General features: G+C 43.0%; 1 protein-coding gene across 1 annotated transcript; it reads left to right on the plus strand.

Annotated features, from left to right (window-relative positions):
* Positions 1-537: 537 nt before the first annotated feature.
* PRPS1 (phosphoribosyl pyrophosphate synthetase 1) lies at positions 538-22,175 on the plus strand. The gene is made up of 7 exons (XM_049644734.1): positions 538-829; positions 10,467-10,650; positions 11,756-11,854; positions 13,393-13,517; positions 16,625-16,798; positions 19,766-19,925; positions 21,066-22,175. The coding sequence occupies exons 1-7, from the start codon at positions 708-710 to the stop codon at positions 21,156-21,158; spliced, it is 957 nt and encodes a 318-aa protein (XP_049500691.1). The 5' UTR covers positions 538-707; the 3' UTR covers positions 21,159-22,175.
* Positions 22,176-23,427: the final 1,252 nt, after the last annotated feature.

Consider the following 23,427-nt stretch of genomic DNA (forward strand, 5'->3'; position numbering starts at 1 on the left):
AACACAGTACAGTTGCAAAAGGTAAGCATGCCCTTGTAATGCACCTGTGGTACGGGTGTTTTTCTGTGATGTAAACGTGCTTTAATTCAGCCCTATCCTTATAAGGAGATAAAAATCACGTTCAGAAATATGCAAACTCTTGTTCAGAAACCTCCCCTTCATTCTGACAAACTGGCTGCCATCCTGATAAACAGATTTTCTTAAAAGGAACTGTAAACCAGAGCCAGACTTAATTTCTGGCACTGAAGGAAAAAAAAAAAAAGCGTGTCTGATTTCCCGATTGCGAGAAAGATCTGGCACTATGCGTCACCAGCATCCCTGCACTCCCCAATCAAACGTGGTTTGCTTTGGCGCTCCTGAGCCAGCTCTCACCCACTGCCTGGCTACAGGGGGCGGGGCTATACCTTAGCCTCACCCCTTTCGTGGCCTCCAGCCAATACCTGAGACAACTGGAGGCAGGCAAGAGCCACAGTGAGGACCCGCCCCTCGCTCTCGTTCAGCTAATCAGGGCGGGCGGGGTGTGGATTTCTTTGCTGACCCCGCCTTCCTGGTGCTGGGCAATTTAGAGCCGCACGCCCGGCGGGAATGTAAGATGGCGGAGTAGCAACGCGAAGCGGTTAGGACTTGAGTCTGTGGGCCGACTTCGGTTCCGGTCTCGGCAGCAACAGTGATCGCTGAGCAGAGAGTGCCTAGGGTGGTTGGCCAAGATGCCGAATATTAAAATCTTCAGCGGCAGTTCCCACCAAGACTTATCCCAGAAAATTGCTGACCGCCTGGGCCTGGAGCTAGGCAAGGTGGTGACTAAGAAATTCAGCAACCAAGAGACCTGGTAAGGGCGAAGTTGGGACCCCAACCCGGGGCGGCAGGGACCCCGCTTGGGTGGCAGAGGGTAGGGGGAATGGGGCCGCCGCGTGAGTTCTGAGGGACCGCGGGGAGGGGGGGAAGGGGAAGGGGCAGCTCTGTGGCAAGCGTGCCCCACGGGCTGTTTCCGTTATTTTACCTCTCGCGGGAGGGTCACGTTCATTCTCACCGTGAGGTGGGGTGGAGTCAAGATGGAGCATGAGGCGAAGCTGTCCGGTTTGAAGTCAAGGGCTGGAGGACCCAAGGCGGGGTAGTGGCTGCTGAAAGAGCTGCCTAGAGCGACGGGAAGGGAAAGACGCTTAGCCTCGGCCAAGGGGACACGTGGCTTTGTCGCTTCGCTGTTGAGCTATCCAGACTGGACTGGGTTCACTTTAACTCTTGGACCGGCTTGCTTGGGAGAACCTTAACTGCCTAATAAGCCCTCCTGGTGTTTCCTTTAGAGTCTAAGAAGCAGCTTTTCAATTCGAAATGGTGTCGGTCGGGTTTCGTTTTGAAGGAAATTGACATATGTACTGAGGGCGCCAAAATGATTACTAAGGACTTCCCTTGGATTGGCAAGCGTTGGCTTTTCACATCTTTAGAATCGGAGCCACACTTAAGTTAAATCTAGTTGATCAAATAAAGTGATGCATTAACTCTGCATCCTGATTGCCAGCATCTCAGCTTGAGCCATCCAAAAATTTTGGGGAACCTTAGTTCTGGAATCCTTGACCTTTCCCAGTGCGGATACTGGTACAGATGATACAGAAACGCATTTTTCAGTAGCAAAGTCTTTCCTGAACTCGTCCACTCCACTTAGCGCTGTTGTGGGGATTTTAGGAAACAGTTTTCATCGCAGAGTGTTAAGATAATGGAGGAAAGATAATACAGTGGAAAACCGGAATTTCATAGTACATTGCAGCTGGAATTTTTTTCATTGCCTTGCTAATTAAACGTGCTCCCTCCCCCCACTCCCAACCTCCTCCTGCACCTTGGGGCCATCTTAAAAGATAACTTAGTTATTTCATCCTTTCAATGCGCCTTCCACCTAAACGTAGAATCTTCTGGTTCTGATAGGTATACTTTGTGTTTTGTGATCCTGTTGATCAAATCAGAGCTGTGCCCACAGTCTTACGGATGCAGTCAACTAGTAAGGGGAAAGTTTACACCAAGTCTAATGGTCAGTTTAATTAGTTAAGGTTACTTTCAACATTTTTTCCTAAATGCTTTTTTTCCCTTTTGTTTCTTTCTTTAAACTTACTATGGAAGTGTAACTCCCCTATCCTATCTAGATCTGCTTATAAAAGCATTCATCTGTAGTGGACAGCTTCCTTCTGGATACTTGATTGTTGTACCGCTGGTTGTGATGCAGATGATAGTGTAAACACTGACACCATCTGTAACTAGGCAATACCTTAGAAGAGGCTGGCCAAGCTGCTGTCTTTAGCTTTGACCACACCATTATGACACCCTAGTAATGAAACCATACAGGACCAGACTTTGCATGTGGCAATACAGGTGGGGACAAGAATGATTTTCATTTAGAGGGGTTTTTTGCCCCCCTTAGAGAACTATGGTTATTAAATCCTCTTCCTAGACTTCTAGGTAAAATCCAAAGACCTTATTTTTCTTTGTGTTAACCCTTCACCCTCTGTCATAATGCAATACTCTAGAACCTGAAACTATATTAGGAGAGGGGGAGGACGAGAACAATTCAGTGTTCTGACCGATCTGGATTCATCAGCAATCCCCATCTACTTCTGAAATCAGGCTGGTTTCATTTTTAAACAGCTGGACAGAGGCATGCTTGGAAACATTGGTTAAGATTAAGCCCAATGTGGAAAATGGCTGACTGGTTTGGTTTCCTCATTTCAGGCTTAATAGCTTTTTGGTTTCCTAGGTGTTCTGAAATCTTCATTGAACATAATTGAGTATGTTGCCTGTGGAGCTTCCCCCTTCCATCTCCCACCCCCACCTTTGGCTCTTCTGCACTGTAGAAATGGTAACTACTGCCCTGTGTGACTCTTGGGCTCTGAAGGCACAGACAGAGCAGCTCAGTGGGTACTCTGGGTCATCAGATGGAGAACTGCAGAGCCCATCCTCAAATGAGACAGTTTTGCTATTTGGCAGAATCACAGGGGTTGCTGCTCTCTCAAGCAGAGTGGCATTACTTGTTGACTCAGGAGCCTCCCTTGCTGTCCAGTTACACAGGAAACATACATATAGGTGGGTGTATTGCACACAAATAGATAAGAGAGATTAGAAGCTCAGGCTCTGGAATCAGAGAACCTGCATTTGAAATCTTAGCTTTTCTTTGCCTCACCTGTAAAGTAATAGCTACCCATAGAATTATTGTGCAGATTAAATGAGATAAATTAGAACATTGTCCAACCCAATAAATGCACAGTGGATGTTGGTAAGCAGTTGTGATGGTATTGCAGAAACTACAGAAGAGGACAAAGGGGAAAAAAGACCTCCCAGCTAGTGCCGCCACCACCCAAGATCAGCTCTTCACATTTTGATTATGACCTTCCAGATATTTTGTGTGTTTATGTACTTTTCCAAAAATGTAAGGTATCTATGGCTTTCATCACTTAGCAATATATTTTGAATAATTTATCCCCTTAATATTTAGTCTACATGGTTTTAAATAGCTGTTCTAGTCTTCTTACAGTTTTACCATAATTTTAGATAACTGAGTCCCTTCTAGTAGATATTTCCCGTTGTTGACTAATGCTTTTACATGAAAACCTTTGAACACAAATCTTTGTCCATTTCCTTAGGACAAATCCCTAGAAGGGGAGTTACCAAGTTAAGGGGTAGATGCCATTTTTCAGGCAACTGATAACAGTGTTACCAAATTGCCCTCTAGAAAAGTTGACCCAATTTCTGCTCTCATCGGCAATAATCAAATTAATAGTAATTAATGTATAATGAGTGCTTAAGAGGTGCTAGTTCCTATGCTAAGTACTTTATACATTTCTAATCCCCTCTACCCTGCTGAGAAGTTACTATCCCCATTTTATGGATGAAGGAACTAAGATTCAGAGGTTAAGTAACTTGCCCAATACTGGGTACTATTGCTTACTATTTTTGTTGACGGAATATCTCATCTGGCTTTTAAAACTTATGAATAAATTAAAGTTTTTGATGTTTTTTTGATTCTCTTCAATATCAAAAAATAGCTTTGGTTTATTTGGTTACTGTGGATAGGCTCAGAGTGGGGAGGACTTTACTTTGATTGTCTAGGATTTTCTTAAGAACCACATCCTTTGGTTAGTTAATCCCTTGCATTTTGCACATGCCAACGTCTCCATCTAAATTCTTGAGATTTTCTTAAGAAGACTATCTGCCTTTTAGATTTCGCTCTATTTCCTATTGTGTTTCTTAGCGTTCCATGCTGGTTGGATGCACTGATGCTAAAGTAAAGATAAAGGAGAAGCTGTTTTTCTCATTGGATGGACATAGCCAGCCTGGCCTTGCCAGAAGATTGGGGGAATGATTGGCCCAAAGCCATTTGGAGAACACACCGTTAGTAGCTAGAGGGAGAGAACACCGAGTGTTACCCTTTAAATTGCTAAACTAGGTCTTTCCTAGTTTAGGATAAATTACATTACAAGCAAAGATAAATTATATTTAAAAGCAAGATTTTTTTAATTTAATTTAAAAGATACAAGATAAATTACATTAAAAGCAAACAGGTTTTAGTCACAGCTGTTCTACCATCAATCACTGCCTAATTTATCATTTCTTAGACTTAGAGGAAACCATAGAAATAATACTAAGATTTTTTGAGGACTCACTGAACTATTGATTGACCAAGCTGTATAATAGGAGTGTAGTTTGCAGGTATTTGAAGGCTTTCTGAAAGTCTGTACCTTATAATACTACTGGAGGGGCAAGATTGATCTTGATTAGTGAGATTAGAATACACAGTAAAATAAGGCAGTGTCCTAGTTTTACTTACACTGCTTTATTTTGCATATAGTTAAATAAATAAAATTTTCAAGTTGCTAGATACATGTCTGGTCATAACACCTTTCTATGCTTCAGGATTTAGTCCTAAATTTGGTTTTGGGAAATGGCTGAACTGTTGGTTGACTATAATTGGGTAATATGATAACACAAAAGTGTTACTAGCAATTGTGTTGGGTGGTGAGCTGGTCCTTTTATAAAAATTATTATTCAAACCTTATATGATGTTAGAGTATGATTTTTAAAGGCATACCTCTGCTAAATCTATGTATGTAACAAATGGTCTCTCATGTTTAACTTGGCAGTGATAACTTAATTTTATAATTAATACTTTAGCTGCTTTCAAGAAAGGATTTGAAGTGTGTTTCATGATAGTCACACGATTTGTTAAATAGATGCTTCAGAAGCTTTCCAGAACAAAGGCCTATCATAATTGTGCCAAGAATTTGGCACAAGGTAGTTACTGCAGTCTAGTGTTACTTTAACTGCATCCCTTGGCTTCCTGGTAGCCAAAGGGATAAAGCCACTTGCAGTGGATTATGTAGTTTTTCTTTTCTTTTTTTTTTTTTTTTTTTGAGAGAGAGACAGAACAGCATGAGCAGGGGAGGGGCAGAGGGAGTGGGAGACCGGGAATCTTAAGCAGGCTCCACACCCAGCAAGGGGCTGGATCTCACCGGTTGGATCTCACATGGTGAGATCGTGACCTGAGCCAAAATCAAGAGTCAGATGCTTAACCAACTGAGTATCATGAAACTCTTTAGATACCTCCAGGCACAAAATTCTGGGAATTTCATGGGTGGGATCCTTAAATAATGATATTGAGTAACATAAGGAACAATGTAAGCAATTATTATGGGTATTTTTAATATTACTTATGATAGTTTAGGCATTTGTAAAGAGAGGTAAGCCATCATGTGTTGTTTTCTGGTCTTACTTGAAAACAAAGCTTTGGAATAGATAATTAGCCCTTCTCTTAGCCTCTTGGATCTTTTGTTTAAATTCCTAATCAACACCACCTGGTTCTGGGTTGAGTGTATGTCTGGACCACAGATGATATTCTGTGTTCTTGACTGGAATAAGAGCCATAGGCCTTCCATATCACATGTAGAGGATAGAGGTGACTTTCCTGGAAATCAGTGTGCCTGACCTTTGTTCTCCCCCAGGGAAATGGAGATCTTCCTCAAGGAGGTGAGGTATGGGGCTCACCCCACACCTGTGGGCGGGATTAAATTTTTCTTGAGTTTTGAAGTTGCTCAAGTATTTGAAATACTTGGTCCAGACCCCGGAATTGTGCACCATAAAACATAGAAGGGACTCTTGTGGACTGGAACTTCTTAAAGGGTGGGCAGTGTTAGTGAAGGAGATCTGAGAAGTCCCTTAAACACCGCTGTCTCTTGTTTGGGCCTACCACAATGAGTAACCTGCAGAGCGCGTTCTCCTCCAGGAGGTGTGACTTAGTCTTGTCCATTGTGTTTTTTACATTTTTAGTATATTTTACTTATCCCAGTATATCCAAAAATATGATAATTTCAGCACATAAGCAACTTTGAAATTGAGATACGTTTTCCTTTTATTTCTCCCACCTTCACAATGAATAGAGTGTGTATTGTATGCTTGTAGCACATCTCCATTCGGTTCCTCTGTCACTAGTGACATTTTAGGCACTCCATAACCACACAAATCCAGTGACTCCCAGATTGGTCAGTGCCATTCTAGGACCTGCCCTTTGGAAAACATGGAATTTACTCTCACAGAAAGTGCTCCCTGGCTCCCTCCTGCTTGTCCATTTGAATTTTGAAGAATGTCTTCAGAATGTAATTTTGGCATTGGCGTAGTTAAGGTTGCCGACAGACTCCATTGTTTTTTTTTTTTTTAATGTTTATTTATTTTTGAGAGAAGGAGAACACAAGCAGGGGAGGGGCAGAGAGAGAAGGAGACACAGAATCCCAAGCAGGCTCCAGACTCTGAGCCGTCGGCATGGAGCCCGACACGGGGCTCAAACTCATGAACCCTGAGGTTGTGACCTGAGCCAAAGTTTGGACGCTTAACTGACTAAGCCACCCAGGCTCCCCCAGAGTCCATTGTTTTTTAAGGCTGACCTTGGTGATTAACAGATGTCAACTTGGCTAAGCCGGGGTCCACAAAATTGCTATATCATTTATTCTGTTGCCTCGGTATCAGTATTTCAGGATCCTGCTGCAAAATTCTTCATAGCTGTTGTATTTTGGTGCTCCCAACAGGTTGTATGTAGTTCCACCCAAAATGAAATCTCTGCCAGCTGTGTATCTGTGAAGAGGGTATGAACAGATTTATCAAAATCTTTTAAAGAAACATGTTGGACCCATTGCCTCCAGTGTGAAGTGAGTTACTTTGTGAGGAACAATAGAAGTCCGTCTCCTAAATTTTCTCAATAGTAACACCTGCAGAAGGTTCACAGTATCTTGAGTGGATACCGAGAGGCATCCTAGTCCTGCCGGATATTCATTCATTCATCGTTTGTGCCCTAGAGGCACTGGCTGGCTGGGGATACAGAAGAGTGCAACAGATCTGGTCCCTGCCTTTGCGGAGCTTATGTTCTAGTGAAAGAGACAGGCAGTAAAACAAGTGTTTACAAAATAAAGTGATAACAAGTTATGATAGGTGTTTTTGAAGATAATAACTGAGGTGGTGAGGGAATGACTGGGGAGGGTCACTTTATTATGAAACATTTCAAACACGCAGAAGTAGAAGAGTATAGTGGTTTCCCCCAAGGTACCCATCACCCAGTTCAGCAGTTCTCAATTCCTGGTTTAATCTTGTTTTCATCTGTTATTCCCCCTTCCATGCACACCCACAATTACTTTGAAACAAGCCTAGATAGTATATTGCCCTTGTGCATTTTAGTAACCACAGTCCCATTTTCTTGCCTCAAAATGTTAACAGCAATCTCTTAATATCAAATACACAGTGTTCACATTTCCCTGCCTCATAATTGTGGGTGCTTTTCTTCTCTGTTTGCTCGAATTGGTTTGCAGACAAGGTCCATATATATATTTTAATTGGTTGATTATTTTTAAGTCACTTTTGATCTTTTGCTTCTCAGGGAAGTCATTTTTTTTGGTAAGAGGGTCAGAGGAGATACTTTGATTGAAGTCCTGAGAAATAAACCAGCTAGTTGTAGGAAGAGCATCCCAGATAAGTGGGAAGAAGTGCAAGGCAATGATGTGAGCAGGGAATGTTAAGGAAGGCCATGTGACTGATACATAGTAAGCTATGGAGAAAATCTTTTGAGATGAGCTATCTCACAAATCAAAAAGCCCAGAGTTTTCCAGATTCCCTCACAGTATTACACAGTTTCTCAGAACATTATACAACTGGACTAGGTTCTTTGACTTAATGCAGAAATGCTTGTTTTTAGCTACATTTCTGTGACTTCAGCTTTCACTGAGGGCCACAGTTAATGCTTTATTTACTCAAGTATGCACAAAGCATGATAATGCGCTTCTGTGTTCAAATCAAATTTTGAGATAGTTGTAGATCCACAGGTAATTGTGAGATATGATGCCAAGACACTCTGTGTACCCCTTACCCAGTTTTCCCAAAGCTCCCAGCCATAGTCATTCCAAACTAGAGTTTTCTTGCAAAACTGTAGTGTGACACAAGAAGCAGGATATGGACATTGATGCAGTCAAAATACAAAACCATCCTGTCACCACAAGGCTCCATCCTGTCATAACCACATCCACCTCTCTTCTCCCTCTCTGTATTTTCCTTATGTTGCCTTTGTCTGGTTTTGGTGGCTCACTACTACTGGCCTTGTAAAATGCATTGGAAAGTATTCCCTCCTCATCTGCGTTCTAGAAAAGATGGTGCACAATTCGTGTGAATTCTTCAGATGTTTGGTAGAACTCTCCAGTGAAGCTGTTTTTGGTCAGTCTTAGAGACATCCATTTTTTAAATTTTTTTTTAGAAAGTTTATTTATTTAAGCAATCTCTGCACCCAATGTGGGGCTCGAACTCAGGACCCTGAGATTAAGAGCCGCATGCTCATCTGACTGGGCTAGCCAGGTGCCCCAAGGCTTAACCAGTTTTTTAAATTCCCCTTCCCCCAAGAACCAGCTTTGTGTTTCATTGGTTTTTCTCTATTGTTTTTGGTTTCATTGATTTCTGCTGTTATGGTTAATTTTCTTCTGCTTACTTCAGGTTTATTTTGCCCATTTTCTACTTTATTGATATTAATTATTGAGCAAATCATGCACTTTTAACATAAGGATCCCCAGTATAAAATACGTCTTTAATTCAGTGCCTGAAGAAGGTTTATCTCCAGATATCCCAAACTAATGGGTTTTCTTCTTTGTTCTGGCTACCAGGAATCTCAGCTTCCCTGTTCTAATTGGTTTCTGGTTTGATTTTTACCATTTGCTTTTATTTGTCTTGCTTTACAATGTAAACTAACCCCATTCTTTTTATTTTTTATTTTTATTTTTTTAATGTTTATTTTTAAGAGAGAGAGACAGAGTGCAAGTGGGGGTGGGGCAGAGAGAGACAGAGACCTTCCAGCTGTCAGCACAGAGCCTGATGCAGGGCTCAAACTCACCGATGGGGAGATCATGACCTGAGCCAAAGTCGGATACTTAACCAACTGAGCCACCCATGCACCCAACCTCATTCTTTTTAAAATTAATTGTTACTTGAATTGGAAAAGAATAAATATAACTGTCTCCCTATATTAGCTGCTTCTGGCAATGGAATTCTCTCCTGTTGAAGTTTTTCTCTTGATCAGTAGGAGTTATCCACAATTCTAACCTACTCCTGGTTGATACACGCTACGTAACACACACACACACACACACACACACACGCACGCACAAATACCCCCACCTCACCTACAGGATTAATTGGGGGAAATGGTGATGCTCTGAGGTGTCACGAAGGTTATGATTTTTTAATTATAAGTTATTCTTGGTAACAATCCAAGCATGGATATTAAAACTTTCATTTTATGGTAAAGTGTAGCCCTACTCCATAATTAACTTCCTGTGGAATATTTTTTAAACAAGACATACTAATTGGAAAGAATACAGTTCGCATAAAATGGAGGCAAGGACCACATCTGTTTTATTCTCCATGTGTCCCTGGCACTTAGCACAGTGACTGGCATATGAACATTTACTGTTTGTTGAGTGAAGTGCCAATATGGTAGATGTGGTACTGGCTTCCATAGAAGGCATCGTTATAGAACAGTAGCGTGATTCATTCCTCACATGATCTTTCTACTTTTGTTATACGTGGATTGTGACAGTCACAGGCTCTGTATCCAATTTGCATGCACATGTCCTATTCCTGTACGTAATGAGACACAGGCAGCTCGCTGAAATTATGGTCCGGTTACTTGTAAGTTCTTTAGCCAGTCTTTTTCATGCCATGTCTCATGTAACAGTAGGTAATATTTGTATAGTACACTGGCGTAAACTGAGGCAGTAAACTGCTTCTGGAACAGGGGCTCCTCCTGGGGATCTCCCAAAGTCTGAGGGGATCAGTGACCATGTGCAGCTAGAACTCATTAACAGCATACTAGCAGGGAAGTTATACTTTTTAGGCCGTACTGTCTGTAGAAGTGTAGTATGGTGCTTTAAAATCTGTTTTTTGTTTTCGTTCCTTTCTCGTTGTAGTGTGGAAATTGGCGAAAGTGTACGTGGAGAGGATGTCTACATTGTTCAGAGTGGTTGTGGTGAAATAAATGACAATCTAATGGAGCTTTTGATCATGATTAACGCCTGCAAGATCGCTTCAGCCAGCCGGGTTACTGCAGTCATCCCATGCTTTCCGTATGCCCGGCAGGACAAGAAGGATAAGGTGGGAGCAGAATCTACTTTATAAAAATTTTTTGTTTGTTTTAATCAGAAGAAGCACATGCCCAGAGTCACAAAAAAACTTCCTTAATTCTTAGATACATATTTAGAGGATATTGTTGTTTTTTTTAATCACATTCTCTTAGGTATTACCCAATGTTCAAAACAATTGACATGTGATTGGTTTATATAAATCAACATCTTTGTAGTCTGTATTTCTTCATCATACATCTGTGACTCTCAGCTCACTGTGACTTTTTAATTGTATCAAGAGGACTAAGCACCAGCTACCGTGGAGTAGAATATTTTTTAAACTGGTAGATCCTCTGGGACCCTCGTCATAAAACTTGAAGTCAGTTACATGAATACCTGGTCTCATTATACACATGCATATCTCCCCTTATTTATCTGGTATAGTAGAGGTTAAGGTACATGTATAAAACTTTGCAGGTCTGTTCTAACAGTCAGTGCCCAAATTTTACGTACAGTGTCTGGGAGAAGGCCAGACATTTTTATTCTGAAACTATAGTGCTCCTACAGAGTATAAAGGGCATGGGCTTTGCTAGTTTATCGTGCAGCAGGTGTGTTTATCTGTCATTTAAGGAGGTTGAAGTTGCTGGAATATTGACCTCAAGATGAGTAAGCAAGTGGTGTAATTTGCACAATAAACTAGAATTTCCATTCTGTGATCTGTCTTTTAAGTTTTGACATGTCAGATGCAATACAGGTTTGCGTATGTATGTGTCAAAAGAGATTTTAATAATTCTTGTGAAGAAGATTTTTTAAGTCAGCCTAGTTTGAATAATTGAGCATTAAAACCCTTAAATAGGCTGAAAATTTGTACATTAAGAAAACAAAAGGTAGGAAGGTATTTTTCTTCTCTGAAATATGTATCCTGATTTGGAAAAGTGATATTCCACTTAATATTTGTGCTAGATTGCAATTTACTCATATAGTCAATGGCCATGGCACGTGCTATGAATTTCCTGGTAGCATGGTGCCGTAAACATAGTAGGTGCACAGTAAGCAAATGTTTCTTGAGCAAATGAATTGTTTCTCAAAATGGCTTTTTGGTTTTTTGTCCTTCTTCTTTCGTCCCCTCCATTTAGAGCCGGGCTCCAATCTCAGCCAAGCTTGTTGCAAACATGCTCTCTGTAGCAGGCGCAGATCATATTATCACCATGGACCTGCATGCCTCTCAGATTCAGGTATCTGGAAGCTAAATATTCAGCATTAGAAAGCAGGGGGTGTGGGGAGGAGAGAGCTTATAATGCTAAGAGTGCACAGAAGCAAAAACCTGCCCAAAGACAGCTCAAATAAACTAGACATCGACACCATTTTAAACATCCTCACCTTGGGGCGCCTGGGTGGCTCAGTCGGTTGAGCGTCCGACTTCGGCTCAGGTCACGATCTCGCGGTCCATGAGTTCGAGCCCCACATCAGGCTCTGGGCTGATGGCTCAGAGCCTGGAGCCTGCTTCCGATTCTGTGTCTCCCTCTCTCTCTGCCCCTCCCCCTTTCATGCTCTGTCTCTCTCTGTCTCAAAAATAAATAAATGTTAAAAAAAATAAATAAATAAACATCCTCACCTTAAGCATTGTTTACGATCTCAGTCATTTGGAGTGGTTGGATAAGGGAGGTGGTCTGGTATTCTGAGAAGAACATGGACTTTGGGTTCAGACCTAGTTTGAATATTGGCTGACACTTACCGGCTTTGTAACCTTGCACAGGTTATTTAACTACTCTGAACACACACTGCATTGTTATTGTGAGTATTAAATTTATGGTATAAATGCCTGGCCCAGGATAGGTGTTCAGTAATTGGGAACTGTTGTTGTCATCATTAAATTTAGAGCCACAGATATCAGAATCTACTTTCTAGCATAAACACAGAGTAAGGGGAACACAGCATTCCTTTGTATTTTGGACTATTTAAAGGGACTTTCAAATCATCATTGGAGGCTTATGGCAATCCAGTGAGGTACACAGGGTAGGTGGTTATGCCCATTTTTTAAACGTGTTTTTATTATTTATTTTTGAGAGAGAGAGAATGTGCGTGCACGTGAGTAGAGGGACAGAGGATCCAAAGCGGGGTCTGCACTGACTGCAGAGAGTCCAATGTAGGGGCTCAAACCCACGAACCGTGAGATCATGACCTGAGCCAAAGTCATACACTTAACTGACTGCGCCACCCAGGTGCCCCTGATTATACCCATTTTATCGAAGAGGAACAGATTTGTTGAGAAATGGAACTAATCTGTAGCAACTAGTATTAGAACAGAGATCTTTTACCAGTTACTCTCTGTGACCATTTATTATAAATACATTCCACTAAGTTTACGTATCAAAGCGTCTTCTAACTGGTTTAGCAGTTAGCTTTTGTTCCCTAACAGACCAGCCCAACATTTGATGGAATAAGGCAATAAGTATTACCTCATGGGTCTCCACATTGACTGGGCAGTTGCGGTATTGGCTGAACTTGGCCGTTCTTCCCAAGGGCTCTTTCATGGTCCTGCAATCAATTGTGGGTTAACTGAAGTCAGGCCTTGCCCCTCTTGGCCGGGATTCTCTTGGCCAGCCCAGGTTTGAGAAGCCATTTTTAATCTGCTACACTGAGCATGCCTTCTAATCAGTTTGAATGTCACAGGAAGGTATTCTTTGGGCCAGTTATTATCCTCTTTGTATTAGTCATTTATAAATCGAAGAGCACAAAAAGAGAGCAAAAGTGACTCAGCTTCTTTCTACAGGGCTTTTTTGATATCCCAGTGGACAATTTGTACGCGGAGCCAGCTGTCCTGAAATGGATCAGGGAAAACATCTCCGAGTGGAGGAACTGCACTATTGTCTCCCCCGATGCTGGTGGAGCTAAGAGGTACGACCAAAATGTGCATTGTTCTCACAGTACTGGGGATATCTTTCAGACAGCGATGTCAGAAAGTTGACATTTTTCTAGCAAGTGACAGTTTTTAAGTTCAGTTGACCCTTGAACAGCATGGGGATTAGGGGCATCGACCTCCCCACCCCCTGCCCCATGAACTCCAAAATCCGCATATAACTTTTGACCACCTCAGAACTTAACTACTAATAGCCAGCTGTTGACCAGAAGTGTCACCAAAAACATAAACAGTCAATTAACACAATTTGTATTTTACGTGTGTTATAGATAGTATTACAACAAAGCAAGCTAAAGAAAAGACACTGTTGTTGAGAGAATACATTTACAGCATGGTACTGCATCAAGAAAAATCTATTTATAAGTGGACCTGCACAGTTGAAACCCATGTTTTTCAAGGGTCATGTATACTTCAGAATGGGTGTATCAGTAGCTGGGACACGAGCTGGACATAGTTTTACTGGCCTGAGTCACTGCCAGAAAGTGACAGAAAAACAAGGCAGCCTAGAGGGGGTCCTTAAGTAGTTGCAGTATTGTAGGCTTGACTGAAACCCATTAGTAACTTGGCACCACAGAGCTAGCAAGCAACACCACTGTGAACCCATCCAGAAGGCTGGGAAATTGGGGTTTCCAGTGAATGGCACCAGCTATCGAACCACGTGCTATTATTGGACAAATAGGCTTTTACACCCCTCATGATGCTGTTCGTTTGACCCGTGTTAATCCTGGCATTGAGACATTAAGCAGGAGGAAAAATAAAATGTGGTAACTTTATATTTAAAACCAAGACCTTAACATTTTAAACAAACTGATTGCCAGGCATTGCCAGTTTCAGTGCTTCACAGCTCACATGGTGCCAACTAAGAGCTCTTGATTTCCTTAGTGGATCACTCATTAGTAATGCATTCAAAAGTCTGACACATGTTCTTCTTGTTGTGGAAATAGAATGAAGAGGCTACAAAACACAGATGATTGGGGAAAGCTAATTCCAATCTTTCTAAAGGCCATTCAAATCTTCAATGACTGTTTCTCCACAACCTCTTTATTTCAGTAACTCCAACAGAACTGATAAGCTGAGCACTTGAGTTCCGTTATCCAGCCAGATGTGTGGCTCTGTGAGTCTCATGTAATCGCTCGTTATCATCTGTAAAAGCGACAGAGCCGAAAAAACATCCCCCTAATGGCAGTTGTCAAACTTGTCTTAACTTGTTGGGCATTATTTTCACATCTTGCCATGTGACTTAGAAAATAGTTGTGTTTGAAACAAATAAGCCAAGATCTTCTTTCCAAAGTTGGGTATAGGAAAACTGCCTTTAGTAGGTGACTTATTGCCACATGACCACTCTGTGTGTGTGTGTTTATAATTCTCTTTCCATAGTGGAGGATTTGCTGAGTGAGTAGCTATCAGTTTGGTCTTGGCAGGGTTTTGGGAGTAGGTAGAGGTCCTTGTGTGATTGTGGTTTGCACAGAGTTTTCCCCTCTATGGTGTAGGGAGTGACTTTTTCCAGCCCTTCCTGCTTTGTCAGTCACTGATTTTTTTTTAATGTTTATTTTTGAGAGAATGTGATAACGCGAGCAGGGGAGGGGCAGAGAAAGAGGGAGACACAAAATCCAAAGCAGGCTCTAGGCTCTGCCCTGTCAGCACAGAGCCTGATGCAGGGCTAGAACCCACGAACTGTGGGACCATGACCTGAGCCGAAGTCAGAAGCTTAACTGACTGAGCCACTCAGGTGTCCCCTGTCAGTCTTTGATTTTGTTGGCCATGGAGTATGGGCAGTCTGGGATGCTTGAGCTAATTGAGCATGCATTTGTCTTGGATGAGTAAACATTCCAAGGAGATTGGTTATTCTTTATGTTCTATGCCCACACAGTTCTAGTAATGGGGAACACAAGGTATGGTTTATTTAGATCAGGATACATAAGCTGTTCAGGTTGTGGTTTGGATCTTGCACGTTCTCTATTGTATGGTCACAGGCTCTCCCCTGTCCAGCACAAACTCCGTTATGTGACCATAGGCACAATGGAAATCAGACATAATGCTCTGGTTGTATCTGTGCTGCATTAAAAAACAAGACCCAGGGCGCCTGGGTGGCTCAATCACTTGAGTGTCCAACTGTTGATTTTGGCTCAGATCATGATCCCAGGGTTGTAGGATCAAGCCCTGCGTGGGGCTCTGTACTGAGCCTGGAGCCTGCTTAAGATTCTCTCTCTCTCTGAAATGAAAAAATAAAAACAAGACCCAAAGCACAGGCTTCTTCACGCACGATGATGGCACAGAGGAGCATGGACCTACATGTTACTGGAACAGAGTGCTGTCATTTACATGGGATGGATTTCTGTCTGAGTGAATTCTGTGGTACTTTGTCACCAAAGATTTGTCTTCTGTGTCACTTTCTAGTTTGGTTTATGTTATTTTGTAATATAAAAATAAGACACTTTGATTTGTTGGCGATCCTTCAGGCTGTCCAAGCAAGATGTCCCATTTTCCTGATTAATTGGTACAATGTTCTTTCTAGCGCTCCTAAAAGGAACTTCCAAGCTCAGTGCGCATGTACAGTTGACACTGACAGTTGGTGGATCACTGGGGGTAAGCGCGGTGAGCTGAGCGCACAGGCACTGGAATGGGCTGGGGACTTACTCCTCTCCTGTCAGAGGCTCAGGTTCACTTCTCATCACTTCTGTGCATCCAGTTGGGACAGTCTGTGCACCCCCGGCATTAGCTAAAGGAAGTCTTCTCTCTCTCCCCTTCTGCTGCCAGTCTATTAAATGAATGTGCCTTAGCATCCTGCTGCTTCCCAGGACTGGTGAGGCATCTGGCTCTCCCCTGCTATAAACCGGAATTAATTATAATTGAAGTCTGACTAATCCCAGGATACAGATGCATTAGTCTCTAAAACCTGCTTTGTGACGTTTGCCTTTGAGAAGCCAGTCAAGTAGAGTTGTTTTCTTCCAGCCCCAGGAACAGTTTGGTTTCGAAGAGCGGTCTCCCTGAAAAACAAACCCACTGTTTAGTCCCTGTGTTGGCATCTTTAGGAGACACACACACACACACACACTCTGTTTGTGAATGCGCCGCTGTCTTGCAGAGTGACCTCCATCGCAGACCGGTTGAATGTGGACTTCGCTCTGATTCACAAAGAACGGAAGAAGGCCAATGAAGTAGACCGCATGGTGCTGGTGGGAGATGTGAAGGATCGGGTGGCCATCCTGGTAGATGACATGGCCGACACCTGTGGCACGATCTGCCATGCGGCTGACAAGTGAGTGCCGAGAGGTGGTGGGGCCAGTGGTTAGAAGTGAAAAGCTAACTGCTTGCTATCTGCAGGTGAATTGAGGGGGATGAGAACTATCTTTGGGAGTTTTTATTACCCTAGGCTTGAATTGCAATATGCATCATTGATGAATATTTTATTTTTCCCCAAGATTCACTTATTTTTTTCTTACTGTGCTCAACTATATAAAAGATAAATTTGCCACTTTGACCATTAAGTGTACAATTCAGTGGCGTTAGATACATTCGCAGTATGTGCAACTATCACCGCTGTATTTCCAAAATGTTCTTATCACTCTGAATACTCTACTTTTGATAGTTGTTTTTTAAAAATTTTTTAATGTTTTATTTATATTTGAGAGAGAGAGAGAGAGAGAGAGAGAGACAGACAGAATCTGAAGCAAGCTCCAGGCTCTGAGCTATCAGCACAGAGCCCGACGCGGGGCTCAAACTCACGAACCGCGAGATCATGATGTGAGCCCAAGTCGGATGCTTAACTAACTGAACCACCCAGGCACCCCCTTGATAGTTTTTTTTTTAATTTTTTTTAACGTTTATTTATTTTTGAGACAGAGACAGAGCATGAATGGGGGAGGGTCAGAGAGAGAGGGAGACACAGAATCTGAAACAGGCTCCAGGCTCTGAGCTGTTAGCACAGAGCCTGACTCAGGGCTCAAACTCACAGACCGCAAGATCATGACCTGAGCCGAAGTCAGATGCTTAACCGACTGAGCCACCCAGGTGCCCCGATAGTTTTTTTTTTTAAGAAACAAATTAAGGTAGAAATGTATAGGCCTGAACAGACAGGACTATACAGTTGGCCCTTGAACACAGATTTGAACTGTGTGAGTCCACTTATTGTGCTTTTTTTTTTTTTTTGATAAATACAGTAGAGGACTATAAATGTATTTTCTCTTCCTTATGATTTTCTTAATAACATTTTCTTTTCTCTAGCCTATTTTATTGTAAAAATACAGCATATGGGGCGCCTGTTGGGTAAGTGTCTGACTTTGGCTCAGGTCATGATCTCATGGTTCATGAGTCTAAGCCTTGCGTCAGGCTCTGTGCTGACTGTGTGGAGCTTGCTTGGGATTCTCTCTCCCTCCCTCTCTCTCTGCCCCTCCCCCACTTGTGCACTTGCTCTCTCTCTAAATAAATAAATAAATAAAACTAAATAAAATAAAAATAGAGTATATACTATAACATGCAGAATATGTCTGAATGGACTTTATGTTATCGATGAGGCTTCTGGTCAGCAGTAGGGTATTAGTTACAATTTGGGTGAGTCAAAAGTTGTGCTCAGATTTTCAACTGTGGGGGTGGGTGGTTGACACCCCTAACCCCCATGTTGTTCCAGGGTATACTGTATTTTCCTATTTATATTTTACCTAAGCCAGAAACCCTGGTCCTACCTCTTGACTGTCCATTTTAGTTGCTACCACCTTCATTCATATTATTTCTCCTCTCTTGCCTGCACTGTTCTAAACTGCCTTCACTCTGTTCTCTCTGCTGCTGGTAATCAATCTCTTACCTCCCCAGTCTGTCTTCTCTCACACTGCCTCCCCTCTTGCGAATCTGTCTAAAACTAAGGCTAGATACCATCACTCCTCTCCTTTAAAACCTTAAGTGGCTCCCCATTGTTTATAATCCACATTACTGTGGACAGCATAGTTTTTCATGATTTTTCCTTAACCTCTGGGTGTCTGTGCCAGGCACAGGCCCTGGCATATAATAGGGGCTAAGAAAATATTTGTGTGCTGAATGATTGCTGATTTGGATCCTGGACTATACATTTATAAAACTCATTTTGTCCTTGTATTATTAAGGTAATGCTAAATGCTGTAACAGATCAACTCCCTGAAATGTCAGTTGGTTAATGTGATAGTTCTTGTTTGTGGTTTAACTCCAGTGCAAGTATTCCTCTTTTGGTTTTGTAGTGCTGCATCTTTAACATAAGGCTTCCAAGATTACCTTGGAAGACATTTCCATTTTGGCCAGCCAGAAAGGGAGAAAAGAGCATGGAGAATCACCCGTGGAAGATTTTTTTAAAAATCTTTTTTTAATTCTTATTTATTTTTGAGAGAGAGAAAGAGAGCATGAGTGGGGGAGGGCCAGAGAGAGGGAGACACAGAATCTGAAGCAGGCTCCAGGCTCTGAGCTGTCAGCACAGGGCCCGATGTGGGGCTCGAACCATGAGATCATGACCTGAGCTGAAGTTGGATGCTTAACCGACTGAGCCACCCAGGCACCCCACCCATGGAAGATTTTTATAAGCCCAACCAGTCGTGTATGTTGTATCTGCCCACATACTGATAGCTAGAATTAAGACATATGGTCACTCCTAACTATGCAAGAGATGCTGGGAAAGGTAGTCCAGCCGTGTGCCCAGGAAAAAAAGGAGATGGATTTCCTTGAGCATAGCAGTCTGTGCCAGTCTTACTATGTTAATCCAAACCTATTCAGATCAGTTCTTAGTCCATATATTTGTCTTTGCTGTGAACCGAATTGTGTCCCTCCTAAAATTCATATGTTGAGGTTCTAGGCCCCCCCCCAGTGCGATGATATTTGGAGATGGGGCCTTCGGGAGGTCACTAGGTTTAGATGAGGTCATGAGGGTGGGACCATCATGATGGGAATAGTGCCCTTGTGAGCAGAGACACCAGAGAGCTGATTACCCCATGCATATGTGCACACAGAGGTCACATGAGTGCACAGTGAGACAACGGCTGCCAACAAGCCACGGGGAGAGGCCTCAGGATGAAGGTCACCCTGTCACCATATTAATCTTAGGGTTCCCGGCCTCCAGGACTGTGAAATAAAGTTCTGTTTTTGAAGGCACACAGTCTGTGGTATTTTGCTATGGCAGCCCAAGCTGACTAATGCACTCCTCTCCATGAACTCAGGTCCTATGGTGACAGGTGAGATTAATCCAAAGCATCTCTGCTTCTTCCTCTAGACTTCTCTCAGCTGGAGCCACCAGAGTTTATGCGATCTTGACTCATGGAATCTTTTCTGGCCCTGCCATTTCCCGCATTAACAATGCATGCTTTGAAGCAGTAGTCGTCACCAATACCATACCTCAGGAGGATAAGATGAAGCATTGCTCCAAAATACAGGTAAGGATGCGATTCTTACAAAATACTCTGCTAAGTATTTATTTAGGAGGTGGTTCATACATTGAATTGGGTGTCTACGTTCTGAAGCCTCCCCGCTTTGCTCTTAAGGGCTCAGTCTGTCATCAGGATCTGTGGTCCAAAAGTAAGAAAACAAAATCAGGTTTAAAAGATTCAAGTTGCTAGATGCACCTCTGGAGGATGGAGCGCCAGGGATGCTACATTTCAACAGACTGTCTCAGTGATCGTGATATCCGCTCACATTTGCAAGTCCTTGCTCTCCAGTATGTGTGTGTCGCTATTAACCATTGGCCCCTGCAGACATAACGTGAAACCTTTGAACCAGTGGTACACCCCTTAGGACGGCAGCGTTTCTCAAAGCATGCTCTGGAAACAAAGTTCATTACCTACGGTCCTTGTTAAAATGTGGATTCCTTTGCTCCATCTGAGATGTGCACAACCAAGAGGTCCTGGGACCACTGTTTTAATTCCCCAAGGAATTAGACACTAAAGTTCGAGTGCTGTTGTATCAAAAGAACAAGGCCTTGCTTAATTAAAGTGTACAGTAGTCCATTCGCTTTCTGAAATTAATATGTAGAATTGGAGCATCCATGTCCTTAAGGATTTTTTTTTTTCAGCTTAAATGGGTTTTTTTTTTCATTCATAAGAATTTGTAAATGTCAACCCACCGCCACCTTGGTGAGTCTGAGTGAGGGGTTTTCCTCCATTAGCACTTTGACTCTTTCCTAAGTGGTGATACTAAAAATACAACGCAGAGGAGCACCTGGGCGGCTGTCAGTTAAGCGTCTGACTCTTGATTTCAGCTCAGGTCATGATCTCATGGGTTTGTGAGTTTGAGCCCCAAGTCGGGCTCTCTGCTGTCAGCAGAGCCTGCTTCACGTCCTCTCTCTCCTTCTCTCTCTGCCCCTCCCTGACTCATGCTTGCTCTCCCTCTCTCTCTCAAAAAATAAACGTAAAAAAAAAAAAAGGCTGCAGAATGGCTGGGTGTGGCTCCCGAAGGGAAATAGCACAGTGCAGCTGTTTTAAGGGGAAGGACCCTCACAGGTCTGCTCCTCAGTATCTACAAAAGGGTGGGTCCTCTGTCTGGGTGTTCCTAACCTGCCGATTTTCTCACTTTCCTAGGTGATTGACATCTCAATGATCCTCGCAGAAGCCATCAGGAGAACTCACAACGGGGAGTCCGTTTCCTACCTGTTCAGCCATGTCCCTTTATAATAGAATTACTGCTGAGGCTTTTTACAAATAAAGTGAACCCCGCCCCTTGTTCTCCCTTGGTATTTGATGAAAAATCCAGCAGAAAACCCAGCTTGCTCCAGTGTAGCTTTCCACACCCCACATCAGGTATATTAGCATTTCTCCTAAATTAGAGAAAGACGATTGAGACTCACTGCTGGGATTTCCTGCCTCTGTTGTCTCATTCCAGCTTGGATTCTGTGAGCCTCGCAGCTTTGCAGCTTTAACCACAGCTGAACTGCTGCAAGATTGCAGGCTTGAGAGGGTGTTGTGTTGTAGGGGTGTTTGAAGTTGTAGAGGGAAGCTCAGACTACTTTGCATGTGAATACTTCAGGGTTTCCTTGGTTCCAAACCACTGGTGACAAAGCCAACCCAGTTCCCATCCCCCAACCCCCAACCTGTGAAAAGCTCTCAAAAGTCTATGCTAAATTACAGCAGGAACCCTAGGCAGCCCCAACCCAGCTCTGGTTGGTGAGTCCTGTAAAGCAGGAGCCAGCAGGCAGCTCTCTGGTGGTGGGGGGGGGGGGGGCTGAGGGGTGGCAGCACACAGGGCAGTGAATGCTTCTTGGGAGGAAATAGCCTGATCCTTCACCCCCTGCTTGGGGACTGTGTCCCTTGGATTCTCCTTTGTACCTGTTCCTTTCCATTTGACTTGACCTTCAGCCATCTTGCCCTTTCCCTGGCCAGATAACCCTCTCAGGCCCAAATGTTCCTTGTACTACAGTCTTCTGGAAAGCAAACTTACCCCCTGCTACGTGATCTCTAACATTTACATGGGATTGTTTCTGCCGTAGCTTAATCTTCCTGAGCCCGCTACCACCCTGGTAGTAGGTTTTAGGTGGGGTCGTAGTGCCTTTTGATTAATTTAAATATCTCATTCTCATCTTCCTCCCATTGATTTGGCCTCTCCAGTGACCTGAGATTTCTGTTAAAAAGGTTGATGTTACTGTTTACTGTCTCTTGTAGAGGAAACTAATAAAGTGTCTTTGTGTGATTGTGGATCTGTATCATATCTGTACCGGTCTTTCTGCCAAAGGTTTGGTCTAGGTGTCTTACCGCCCAGTGATCATTCTTCTGTGCTTCCAGACTGTTAGTTGCATTGTTAAGCCAAAAGAAGACCTTGGCCGCAGTTTTATCCAACCTTCAGACCTTAAGATGTCTGGGGTGTGCTAAGAACTAGATACAATGTGATTCTGTGCATTGTATCTGAATTACAGCGCCTGTGAGGCCTGCTGGATCTCTTGTTCTTATTCCTGGGGAATAGGAATCCAAGTACTTTCTCAGAGGAAGAGCGTAGCCTCTATAATTTATTCATTTTGGAACCAATTTTGCTAAATGTAACATTTCCCTCCATCAGTAGTTGATACACGTGTGGCATTTAATTTCAGGCCTTGTAATTAAACACTGGGGAAGGTAAATGTGTACAATTGAATGAATGCTAACGCATTCCAGAAGGTGAAGGGATTTTTTTTGGTGCATCATCAAATCAGGATGCTCTTTAACTTCGGGAGAAGCCACATGCTTCTTGCTTTTGTTTGCTTTGGTTGTGCTTTATGTTGAATACTGGGATGTTGACTTTACCATGAGTGTTCTGAAAAAAAAAGTGATTCAAAAGGGGACTGAGATGAGCTATGGAGTGTGTACCTCCGGCCCGATAGCCTTCTTTCACTGCAAGTGCTCTGGGAGAAGCTGATGTGGAGAACCAAGTGCCCTATCCTGCCGGTCACACAACTTCCTGAAGCATTGGACCCATTGATCAGGGCTTGCTGCGCTATAACTTTTGGACTCTATTGCGGGCCCCTTCGGGTAATCCAGTTCCTAGAATGAGGTTTTAAGGTCATTCAGGAAAGGCCTTCAGTCCCCAACTGTGGCCCCTGTGCCTGGGGGAGGGTCAGTATTCAGTTCCCTGTGACACTCAGCAGAGTTCCATAAACACCTCCACCGCCATTCTTTTTGGGAGAAACCCAAGGGTCCTGAATGGTAAGTGACTCCCAACTGGGGAATAGCAGCAGGAACAGACCTGGTGGGGTGTTAAGGAGGAGATACCGGAGCTGAACAGAGTTGCAGCCCGATCACAGTTGGAGCTGTACCTGTAATAGGTGTAGGACTGCTTCAGAGCAAAAGGCATCACCAGGTTCTCTACATCCCTCACCTCCCACCCTCAGAACCAGAGGAAGGGAGGTTACTTGGAACAAGGCTAATCTCATTGAGTCCCCAAGCTAAAGATTCAGTTCATCTCAAACTGGGGACT

The sequence above is a fragment of the Panthera uncia genome, chromosome X, assembly GCF_023721935.1.
Source record: "Panthera uncia isolate 11264 chromosome X, Puncia_PCG_1.0, whole genome shotgun sequence".
Classification (NCBI taxonomy): domain Eukaryota; kingdom Metazoa; phylum Chordata; class Mammalia; order Carnivora; family Felidae; genus Panthera; species Panthera uncia.